We start from the raw sequence: 11995 nt of genomic DNA, 5'->3' as shown, positions 1-11995 counted from the left end.
GACAAGCCAGAACAAGCCTATGATATTTAACCTCAAAGTGAAGCTGGATACTGGATCACAAAGCAACATCCTTCCACTCAGACTCTACAACTAGATGTTCCCAGAGAACATAATAAAAGGGTATCCAAAAGACAGTGCATTGGAAACAGCAAATGTCACATTAACAGCCTATGGTGGACCCATGATCAAGCAGTTATGGAGAGCTAAGATCAATGGCTGCCATAAGGGAAAGAACATCCTCTGTATGTTCTACGTGGTAGACGCAGACAGACCAGCAATTCTAGGTCTGGATAGCTGCTGGGAGTTGCATTTGAAGGCAAGAATAGATAGGATCGAACTTATCTCTCTGGAACGTGGGAGGCTGAGGGGGGCTTTACAGAGGCTAATAAAATCATGAAGGGCATCGATGAGTTCTCTGTCTTTATCCTTAAATATGGGAGTCTAAAATTTTAGGCAAGATTTAAAAAGGATCTGAGGGGCATCTTTTCCTACACAGAGGGTATGAAGAGACCTGCCACAATCCTTTTTAAAACTTTAGACATACAGCACGGTATAGGGCCCTTTTGGCCCACAAGCCCATAACCTACACCCCTGGAATGTTTTGATCAGTGGGAGAAAAGCAGAGCCCCTGGGAAAACCCACACAAGGCACGGGGAGAATGTACAAACTCCTTACAGACAGCATGGGATTCGAACTCCAGATCCAATCGCTGGCGCAATAACAGCATTGCGTTAACTGCTATGCAAACCATGCTACCCAAGAAGAAGTGGAGGGAGGTACAAATGTATCTTTTAATTGATTTTTGGATAATTACATGGATTAGAGTGGTTAGTTGGATATGAGCCTAAAATGGGCAAATGGGACAAGCTTGGCTCAACATGGACGAATTAGGCTGAAGGGCTTGTTTCTGTGCTGTCAAATGCTAGGACCCTATGAGGGGACCCCAGAAATAACATCAACTGCTTATACATGATTTATCATCAGGAATGCATACATTTTACCCAGGCTTTGGACGATGACACCAGGATTTTATGACTCAGCTCCCAGCCTTTATCATACAAAGTTATTTTGTTAGGTCAGTCATGCTCAGTTCTTGGCCAATCCACTCGGCACAAAGATCTGACATGCCAAAGAATAGAACGTTGCAACAGTGGGTTCCATGTTTCTAATTTATCCACTATTACCATCTCTCCTCTTAGACTAGAAGCATTTCAAAAACCAACCCTTAAGTTTAAGACACAATTTTTAAAGCCACTTTCAAAGATATAAATAGATCATGTAGCAAAGGTAAAAATACATAACCAAGGTTTCGAGCTTGAGCCCTTCATCAAGGCATGACACCTGCTGACATTCTCTCATATTTTGATGAACGTTAGCCCCAGTCAGTTTGGGCAGGACACAATCGACTTCCTGGGGCATCGTATTGACAAGTACGGGGAGAAATCACTGCCCAGAAGGAGGAGGCCATTCAGCAGTTCACGAAACTTCACACCATGAAGGGGCTGCAGGAGTTTACCAGTATGATTAACTTCTACCATTGATTCATACCGGCAGCAGCTCAGATCATGCGTCCCCTTTTCGAGCTCACGGCGGGGAAAAATAAAGACATTGCCTGGGACGGGGAGGCCTTGGAGGCTTTCCAGAAGGCTAAGGACGCTCTGGCTAATGCCATCCATTTGATTCATCCCAGGCCAGAGGCACCAACCGCCCTCATGGTGGACACCTCCAGCACAGTGGTTGGAGGGGTCCTCGAACAGCTAATAAATGGGCAATAGCAGCCTCTGGCCCTCTTTAACAGCCACTTCCAACCACCTGAACTTAAATACAGTGCCTTTGACTGGGATCTATTGGCGCTGTACCTGGCAGTCAGGCATTTCTGATACTTTCTGGAAGGCAGATAATTCAATGTCTTAATAGACCACAAACCACTGAGTTTCACCTTCCACAAAGTGTCTGACCTGTGGTCGGCCAGGCAGCAGAGGGACCTTTCCTACGTGTCCGAATTCACCATGGACATCCTGCATATCGCCAGCAATGCACTCTCCCATCCCACTATCAAATCCACCCACTTTCTATCTCAGGGCATAGACTATTCAGCCCTAACCATGACGACCCTGAGATCTCAGCATATAGGACGGCACTTTCCGGGCTACGGCTGGAGGATGTTGTCATTGGCCCTGGCAGCCAGACACTCCTCTGCAATGCCTCCACCAGAAAACCCAACCCCATCGTGCCAGCAGCATGGAGACAGCAGATCTTCGATGTGGTGCACAACTTGACGCATCGGCCATCAGAACTATGGTGAAGATGGTGGCCAGCAGGTTCATCTAGCATGGACTCCGCAAATAGGTCAGTCAGTTGGCCAAGGCCTGGATGCTCTGCCAGGTGTCCAAGGTGCAAACTCACACTAAAGCACCTCCCCAGACTTTTGAGCCAGTGTGGTGTAGGTTTGGCCACGTCCATATCAATCTCGTGGTGCCACTACTGGCTTATGGTTGACACTCCATGAGGTGGCCGGAGATGATCCCGATGGCCAACAGAGCCATGGAGACCTGCGCTAGGGCACTAGTCAACACCTGGGTGTCTAGGTTCAGAGTCCAAGAACATCTCACCTCTGACAGGGGAGCACAGTTTACCTCGGGGCTCTGGGCAGCTAGCCAAACTGTTGGGTACCCAACTCCACCATACCACAGCATATCACCCACAGGCCAATGTTAGTGGAGTAGTTCCACAGACACTTTAAAGCAGTGCTGATGGCCTGGCTCAAGGGGCCCAACTGGGTGGATGAACTGCCTTGGATCCTTCTGAGGATATGCACTGTGTTGAAAGAGGATTTTAATGCCTCTGCAGCAGAAATGATCTACAACATGCTCTTGGTAATTCCGGAGGATTCTTGGCCATTGCCAAGGATTCGGAAACCCTTACAGTTGCACTGAAACAGCTGAAGAAAAGACTGGGGACCCTAGCCCTCTACAGCCCCCGCCACATGGCCACCCCAAGGACTTGCACATCTGTGAATATGTTTTTGTGCAAAGGGGTGCGATTGGGCACCCCTCCAACAGTCATACAAGGGACCATACAGAGTACAAAGGGATTACGTGTGCATTGGACATTACCAGCAAAGAGGAAACCTTCACCCTCGACCACCTGAAACTGGCCTATGTAGACATTAGCCAGCCAGTTGAGACTCAAACCCCGTGACGCAGAGGTAGGCCGCTCAAAGCGGCAGCGGACAGTCGATCGCCAGTTCTTGGGTGGGGGGGGGAGGGAGGGAATCATGTAGCAGCCTGCAAGCCAAGTCAAAATCTGGCTCACAAAATGGCCGGCAAATGTTGCAATCACGAGGGTCCGGCAGTGACCAATGACCTTCGTCCCGCGTGCCCTCCCACATGGCGGGAAACAGCGAGAATGCCGGTCAATTGGAGGCCGGTACTGCGATAACATCACTCTTGTCGTCAGAGGCAGGGAGTGAATGTAAGCAGAGCTGGCGGAGCAATGAATCAGTCTTTGACCTCCGCTCGACTGTATGTGTGTGTGTTGTTCTTATTCCACACTTCGTGCAGCGCGCATGATACAGTATATAATTTAAATTAATAAATTTGCAACCAATGGTATGACACAGAGATTTAGTATTCCAAAACTACTTACAAGGAGTGTCATCCAGAATGAAGTCGGGGTCACTCTCATGTCCTCGTCCTTTGTTTCTAGACTCTTGACCATCTGAAGTTATAACAACACAATTAATAACCTCCAAATACCAATGCACCAACAAATCCACCACAACAACAAACATCTTCCTTCGAATGGCAACTTGAAAATGTTATTCAGGATAAAGGAGTGCAAAATGTTACTGGAATATTATTTCTGGGCCCTTGCAATGAAATCTATTATAGTAGCCAAGATTTCAAAAAAATTAGAACAGTTTCTCTCTCACATTAATAAAAACAATGCGTTAAAGTTGAGAAAATAATTTCCCTTCATATGGCGATGAGAATAATGATTTTAACTTACTGCTTTTTTGCCAAATAAGAAATCAACCAACTGCACTCCAAAACCTCGCCATTATCAAAACAACAAAATTCAGTCATCCAAAAAACTCAAAAGAATTTGATCAGCAAATGCTAAAATAGAATTAAGCCTCAGCTTACCTTGTCATCCACTGAGCCATTAATAAATAGAACCTATCTAATGCCACCAGAGTGAAATGTAATATGTGACTGACCCAGAGTCCATCACTTGCTTACCTCTGTAATTTTATGACTAACATTAAATCAGATCTGCCAATGCTCACCAAGAATTACTTATTTGTGACAGTCAAATTTAGGTGAAGACATTTTATTTCTTCTGAACAATGCCATATTCAGCAATCTAGTTATCTAGCAAGATAGTTAATGTTTTAGATCACTAACATTACTCGATTATCTTAACGATTCAAATGTCCTCAAGTAAACAAGGTTACTAAACTTTTGTGGAAGTGCATATCACCTGAAAAGAGGAAATGGTACCAGGGAGGGTGCAAATGAGAATTGTGAAATTAATATTCGCTCCACAAGTTTGAAAACTACTCACAAGTTTGGGACTATTTTTGATTTGCAGCTGGACAAGGTGCAGAAAGCATTACAATTTTCTTTCCCTAACACAAGAAGTCACAGGTTGATATATGTGATGAAAAGAAGAATGGAAACTTCCATATGCTTTCATTTAAGACTCCTCCAGATTGAAAGCAAAAAAAAAAGCCGATGCTGAGAAACTAAAACTAAAAACAATAAATGCTGGAGATAGCTGGAAGTAGAGGAACACAACTCATGTTCAAAGTCAATGACCCTTTATCCCATGAGAAAAAGGAAAAAACAAATATGCTTTTCCTTGTGGAGAGTGGTTAAAGTGGAGAAAATAAAGAGATTGACTGTGATAGGATGGAGAGCAAATTCACAAGAATAACTTTGAACCTGTGACTAATTTTCTATCCCATTCCTCCACCCTGATCTCTTGTTGATACAGATCCAATCCAGTTCAACACGAGGGTGAGGAACACCTTAGTTCTGACAAGGCCTATTGCAACACTCAGGACACAACAATTTCAGGTCACCACTCTCTCCAGAGTTGCTGGCTAATTTATTGAGTATCTCCAATATTCTCTTTTATTTCAAGTTTACAGCAATTTTTCTTCTGTGTCTCACAGTTCAACATTGTTGTTAGTCCCCCTTCCTCACGTCCCTCTATTTACAATCAGCTGGATTAGTGCCTCTCAATCTGCGGTCCATGGGTTTGTTCTAGGGTGTGCATAGCAATGGGGCAAAGATGAATATCATTGATACAATTATGTAAAACAAGGCTGTAATTCTGTCAACAAGAAATCTGAAAATTCTCAAAATGTTTTTTTTTTCCCCACTGAAACAAAACAGAATCCCTGGTGGTCTGGGAAGGAGCCCAAACTCACCATCCTCCTCCCCTTAATTGGTGGTGTGGGTTTGTAATAGGTAGTCTGTGGCAAATAAAGGAATATTTAAGGTGGTGTGTGAGGACCAAAGGTTGAGATCCACAGAACTAGAGTGTACTGAGAGCATCATATCACCTGGACAACTTAGATCTTCACCATATGAATGGATAATTCCTCTGTTTTCTATACTACTCCCATCTCTGCATCTTGCAATGTGCTCGTTTTCTCATTTATCCATGCTAATTAACTGTTCCTCTCTCCACAGATGCTGAATATCCATAATTTTTCTTGCCTTTTTATTGATTTTCTAGTCACCATATCCAATTTATCACAAAGTTGTCAGAAGTAACTGCAATGCCTCCACTAAAGTTTTGGATGTTCGGACCTGGATTCCAAATATTGAGGACAAAACATAATCGTACCCCTCCGTAATATTAACACAAGTTTTTTTCTATCTCCATGAAAGCCATTTGATCTGCTGGCTATTTCTTGCATTCTCCTGTTGATTTCATCTTCTGCTTTTGAAACATCCTGGATATTTCAATCAAATCTGCTTGCATTCATTTAAATTCCTGAAAATACATGTCTAACCTATCCACCCTTCCTTCATAAGACACACTGCCCATTTCGTGTACCAGCGGCAAAAGGACAGCTTCTTCCTCTCTGCCGTCAGGTTTCTGAATTGACAATGAACCAGAGACATTACCTCACTTTCTCTTCTTTTGCACTAATTTATTATTTTTTTAAAATATAATTTATCACAACATTGGCACCTATGATGCTACTGCAAAACATGAAAACAAATTCTGATTTCACACACATATCTGTCTGCATCTCAAACTACACTATCTGGACTGATAAATGTTTACAGAAGCATAATTCTTCACTTTCTCAATGAGCATCTATTGGGCTTGTGCTTTTAATCATTCTCATTAAGAAAGTGATCCATTAGCCTTCTGCAGTCTTCTGCAAGAGTAATTCACTGGCTCCATCCCAGCCACTTCACTCTGTTTTGTGACACGTGGCTTTGTGAGGGGAAGATCATGCGTCACGAGCCTAATTTGAGTTTTTTGAGGAGGTAACAAAAGAAATTGATGAAGGTAGGGTGGTAGGTGTGGTGTATATGGATTTAGTAAGGCATTTGTCAAGGTCCCCCATGAGGGACTCATTCAGAAAGTCATTATGGATGGGATCCATGGCTGTGTAGATTTTTTTTTTAAATTGGCTTGCAAGTAGAAAGCAGAGAATAGTAGTGACTAGTGGAGTTCTGCAGTGATCTATTTGGGACCCCTGCTTTTTTGATTTTTATAAATGGCCTGGATAAAGGTGTAGAGGGATGTGTCAGTAAGTTTGCCGATGATATGAAGGGTGGAGGAGTTGTGGATAGGGTTCAAGGTTGCAACAAGATAGAGACAAGATGCAGAGTTGAGTGGAAAAGTGGCAGATGCAGTTCAAACTGGATAAGTATGGTACTTCAAACTTGAAGGCAGAGTTCATTGTTAATCGTAGGATACTTAACTGTGTGGATGAACAGAGGGAACTTGGGGTCCAAATCCATACATCTCTCAAGGTTGCCACACAGGTTGATAGGATAATCAAGAAGGCCTATGGTATGCTGGGCTTCATTAGTCAGGGGAGTGAAGTTAGAAGTCATGAGGTGATATTGCAACTCTATAAATCTCTGGTGAGACCACACTTAAAATATTGTGTTCAGTTCTGGAAGGATGTGGAAGCTATGGAGAGGGGGCAGAGGAGATTTACCAGGGTGTTGCCTGGATTGCAAAATACCTCTTATGAGGCAAGGTTGGCAGAGCTGGGACTTTTCTCTTTGGAGCAAAGAAGGATGAGAGGTAACTTAGAGACCTACAAGATTATGAGAGGCCTAGATAAGGTCAAAGCCTGGTCCTTTTTTCTAGGGCGGAAGCAGCAAACACCAGAGGATATATGAACAAAGTGAATGAAGGGATGTTTAGGGGGGACATCAGGGTTAAATGTTTTTTCTATACAAAGAGTTGTAGGTGCCTGGAATGCATTGCCATGGGTGGTGGTGGAGGGTGGAACAATAGAGGCATTTAGACTCTTAAACAGGCACATAGATTCAAGAAAATTAGAGGGCTATGAGATAGGGAGGGATTCTTTTGGATATATATAGTTCGACACAACATCGTGGGACTGAAGCGCCTGTCCTGTGATGTTCTAGATTTATCCAATTTTTTCTTCAAGGCCACATCTTATGTGTCAGTTTTAATTGTCTTCCCTCTCAGTCTAACCTCCAGTTCTCGATCCCCTCCACAATGGGAAGAGGAGCCCCCCATCATCCCCTCTGTCCAGACACCACATCATTTCGTAAACTCCTGACAGATTCCCCTGAACTTTCTTTTCTCCAGAGGAAACAAATCCTGCCCCTCCAACCTATCCTATAGCCCCTAATCCTAGGAATATTTCTGCCTAATCTTCTATAGACCCTATCCAGTGCCTCCATATTCTTCTTGCGTGTGGTGACCAGAATTGAACATAATGTTCCAGCAGAGGATGGGCCAGTGTTTTATGAAGGCTCAGTGTGAGATCCCTGCTTTTATAACATATGCCAGATGTAACCGAGAAAGCCTTATTAACCATTGTATCAACCTGACCTACCACTTTGTTCACCCTTGCTCCCAAGTCCCGCTATCCCTGCACCTCTCCTGGAATATAATATATTCCATTATAATATATATAGCCTCTCCCCATCCATTTTTCCTACTGGTGCAGCTTGATCATATTCAGCTGCAGTTTCTCACAGTCATCTATGTAGTTTAAACAACTGCTGAACTTTGTGTCATTTGCAAAGTTAGAATTTGTGGCTTTTATACCTGTCCATGACTTCAGTAGAGATAAAGAAAAACGCAATGGCCTTCACACCAGTGCCAGGGAACTGCCACCATTCACTTTCCTCCAATCTGATAAAACAATAATTCATTCCAACCCTCTGTTGCCTGTCACTTAGTTAATACTAACCTAACTTGTCACCATTTTAATCCGCAGCAAGACAGCTTGGGATTCAATTCAAACAATTAAGCACATTTGGAATGAAAGTTATATCCACAAAAACTCTACCTCATTTATTCATTTACCTCAAGTAAGAAAAAGGCACCACTTTTCCATGGTTGGTATTTTGCCACCTCTATATTTCCCCTTCTTTGTATTCAGTTCCCCCACTGATAAACAATCATTTCTTTTTCACATTCCTAATTCCTGATATTCTGCAAATCAAGCCCTGGGTAGCCCAGATCCCTCTGCATCCACGAGCTCTGCCATCTCTCAACATTTGGATGATGTATCACTTTGTTATTATTCCTGCCAAAATGGACAATTCCACATTGTTATCCATTTGCCAGAACATTGCCCACTCACTTCATCTGTCAGAATCACTTACAATCTTCTTGTGGACTCCTTGACGACCTCTTTGTGTCACCAGCAAAATTTAGCAACTATCTTTCCTGCCTTCATCCAATAAATTGGAAAAGGTTGTTGCCTGGGACCAGTCCCGAAAGAAGCACACTTGTTATGGATTGTCAACAAGGAAATATCCATCATTGTCAATTTTTAATCCTCACCAATATATTGCCTTTCACCTCATGAGCAATAAACCTTTGTAGCAGCAGCTTATCAAATGCCTTCTAGAACTGTATGTACAGGAAATAGTATCGAGACTAGTTCTTTTTTATCCACAGCACAAACTGGTCTATTATGTGATACTGGAGAGTGGAACAGCAACATGTCCTGTGAAAGATGACATGAGAATCAAAGCACCCACAAGATTAACCAAGAAGATAGATTTAATTAGTTGTGCCATTGTGCTGGGACCATAGTAGTTCCTGTCTATTGAGTCCAGTGGCATCCCTCGCAAATTAAGTTATTCTCAAAGGCACCCAGGATGACAATCATGTACAGACCCTCATTTATTACTGTGCACCCATCGCTGCTCTTTACAAAGTACACAATAGGCCTGCAACATCTTTCAGCACATGAACTAGTCACTGCCACAGCTTTATAAACTTAACTAAATCAGTTTGGGTAACAAGTAGCACACTGCAGTCAAACATTATTTTGGAAGGTAGAAAAAGAAAAGTTAGAACTAGTAAGCTGTGCATTGAAGTCATCTCACCTCCCCACTATTAAGACTGAATGCACTATTTATCTGCAATAATTCACAATTAATTGGACGGTACCTCCTTGCTCCACAGGCTTTGCCACAGAGATATCTGTATCTAGCTCTATTGAATTACAAAGCTTCACCCGCTGAGTTTCTGATGGGACGTAAACTATGCACCACACTTCCTTACTCTGAAGACCCAGACAAGAACCGAGATGTCAAACGAAAACAAAACGTCTGCAAGGGAGACAAAAGACTAACTTTGACAAGTCAGCCAGAAGCTTAGGGCCACTGGCAGAACATGACACAGTGAGACTCAGACATTCCAATGTTTGGTACAAAAAGGCTCTGTTCTGGAAGAAGTAAATCCAAGATTCAACACTGTCGGAACAGAGGAGGGTCAAATACTGAGGAGGAATCAAAAGAGCCTGTTGAAAATGCCAGAGATAATGCAGGAACAGATAAATGTAGAGGATTCAGCCTTCATAGAAATAGAGGAAACACCACCTGTGCTAGGCAGTAGTGGACCTGCAGAGCCAACACAAGCACCTGTGTTAAGAAGACCTACACGAGTTGTCAAAGCACCTGACAGACTGAATCTATAAAAGAAAAACAACTGCAAACTTTAAAAATTTGTGCTGCTGTTGTTCATGTTACATTTGTGTTGAACTTTAAACTGAAAGAATACTGTATTAATGTGTTGTGTTTGATTAAACATCTTAAGGAAAGGGGATATAGTGATAGAGTGCTACCACTAGGAGATGGTGGAGACTGAATGTATAGCATCTTGGGAATTTTGCATCTTGGGAATGCTGTTGCATCCTGGGTAGATTCAAGATAGATGCCTCCACATGAGGTCTGGCATATGTATTTTCTGTCTTTAGTGCTGTTTCCCTGGTTAATAAATCTAGTTGTCTTAAAAAGAACCCAAGTTTCTTTATTGTAATAAAAGAAACATCACAGGAGAGAGAGCTAGAGACACACACACAGAGAGAGAGAGAGAGAGAGAGAGAGAGAGAGAGAGAGAGAGAGAGAGAGAGGAGAGAGAGGAGAGGGTGGGGAAGAGAGAGAGCAAGCACTTGTATGACTCAGTATGCTAATTTCCAAAACTTTGCCCTCAAAAGGAATGGCTATTCAGGGATCAGACATACTTTACCCTGCCCCAGGATTTCTAGGTCCTCTCTAGGAGGGTTCATTGCAGGGTAGGATGAGATGAAGTTGTAACTGCATCCATAAAAGAGCAGCATTCTCTTTAGCAGAGGAAAGGAGCATTTATTCAGACAGAATTTTTGAGGGTATGAGAAGGTGTCATAAGGCTTGCATAAGGACCCTCCTTTGATCAAAGGATCTCGAGATACCCGACTGAAAGGGCAGCCTGGTTAGGGTAGGGTGGCATGGTTAAGCATAGTGGTTCGAGCAATGGGTTCAAATTCGATGCTGTCTATAAGGATTTTGTGTTTCCCCTGTGTTTGCATGGGATTCCTCTGGGTGCTCTAGTTTCCTCCCATCCTTCAAAACATACTAGGGTTGTAGGTCATTTGGGTGTAACTGGGGGACACAGGGTCATAGGCTGAAAGGGCCTGTTACCATGCACTATATTTAAATTTAAATTTAAACTAAAGCTTCAAGCCAAGTCAAGAAAAGTAAACAGCATTTTCCAGTCCTCGGTCCAAAATATGCAAACATATAACCAGACGTAACACATATACAGACAAACAATACATATGCAGGACAAGTATTTCATCGATATAAATAAATAAATATTGTTTCATGAATATGAGAGTCTCAGATGGTTAGTGTGAGCAGTTCCTCTGGTCGTTCAGCCTTCTCACTGCCCGTGGGAAGCTGTTCCTCGGACTGGTGGTCCTGGCTCTGATACTCCTGTATCTCTTCCCCAATGGGAGGAGCTGAAAGATACTTTATGCAGGGTGTAACTTAAGCATATACTCCCATCTCTGCTCTTTAAACAGAAAGGAACTGGTCTGCAAGGTCCTTCCTGCTTAATAACCAGTAGATCACGGAACTGCACAGTTGTTTGTGGGAACTCAGTAAATGCAGTAACAGCCACTTTGCAAAACATCACTCATGTGAAGGGGCATGATAATCTAAATCTAATTCCAAAAATTTGAAAGCTAAAACTTCCAAAAGCTCATCTGGCCACTCATTCACTTTATCTTGTTGCACTAAGTACAATGGTACTTTGTGTAGATCATTTTATATATTAGGTTCATTTGCAAAATGCCTATTGCCTTCGGCTTCTGGCTTCTTTTAATAGCTGCACCTGAACAGTAACAATCTCACGTGCAAGGGAAGCTGTGCTGCACATAAACATGAGTTACATTCAATCACTGTCACAGCCAAAGGCCCAGACCTTCATGCATCCTGTCAATGACCAAATCAGAGACATATAAATACTCCGG

The 11995-nt window shown here is 42.8% G+C and overlaps 1 protein-coding gene across 1 annotated transcript in view; it reads right to left on the bottom strand.

The window, feature by feature from the left end:
- LOC138763516 (carboxyl-terminal PDZ ligand of neuronal nitric oxide synthase protein-like) overlaps nt 1-11995 on the bottom strand; it is a 458344-nt gene that overhangs the window by 221385 nt on the left and 224964 nt on the right. Inside the window, exon 4 of the mRNA XM_069937810.1 lies at nt 3649-3720. Coding sequence (XP_069793911.1) covers nt 3649-3720 — 72 coding nt within the window. The remainder of the gene's footprint in view (nt 1-3648; nt 3721-11995) is intronic.

The sequence above is a fragment of the Narcine bancroftii genome, chromosome 5 (genome assembly GCF_036971445.1).
Source record: "Narcine bancroftii isolate sNarBan1 chromosome 5, sNarBan1.hap1, whole genome shotgun sequence".
Lineage (NCBI taxonomy): Eukaryota > Metazoa > Chordata > Chondrichthyes > Torpediniformes > Narcinidae > Narcine > Narcine bancroftii.
Note: the sequence above shows the minus strand (reverse complement) of the source record. Positions and strands in the feature narration are given on the sequence as shown.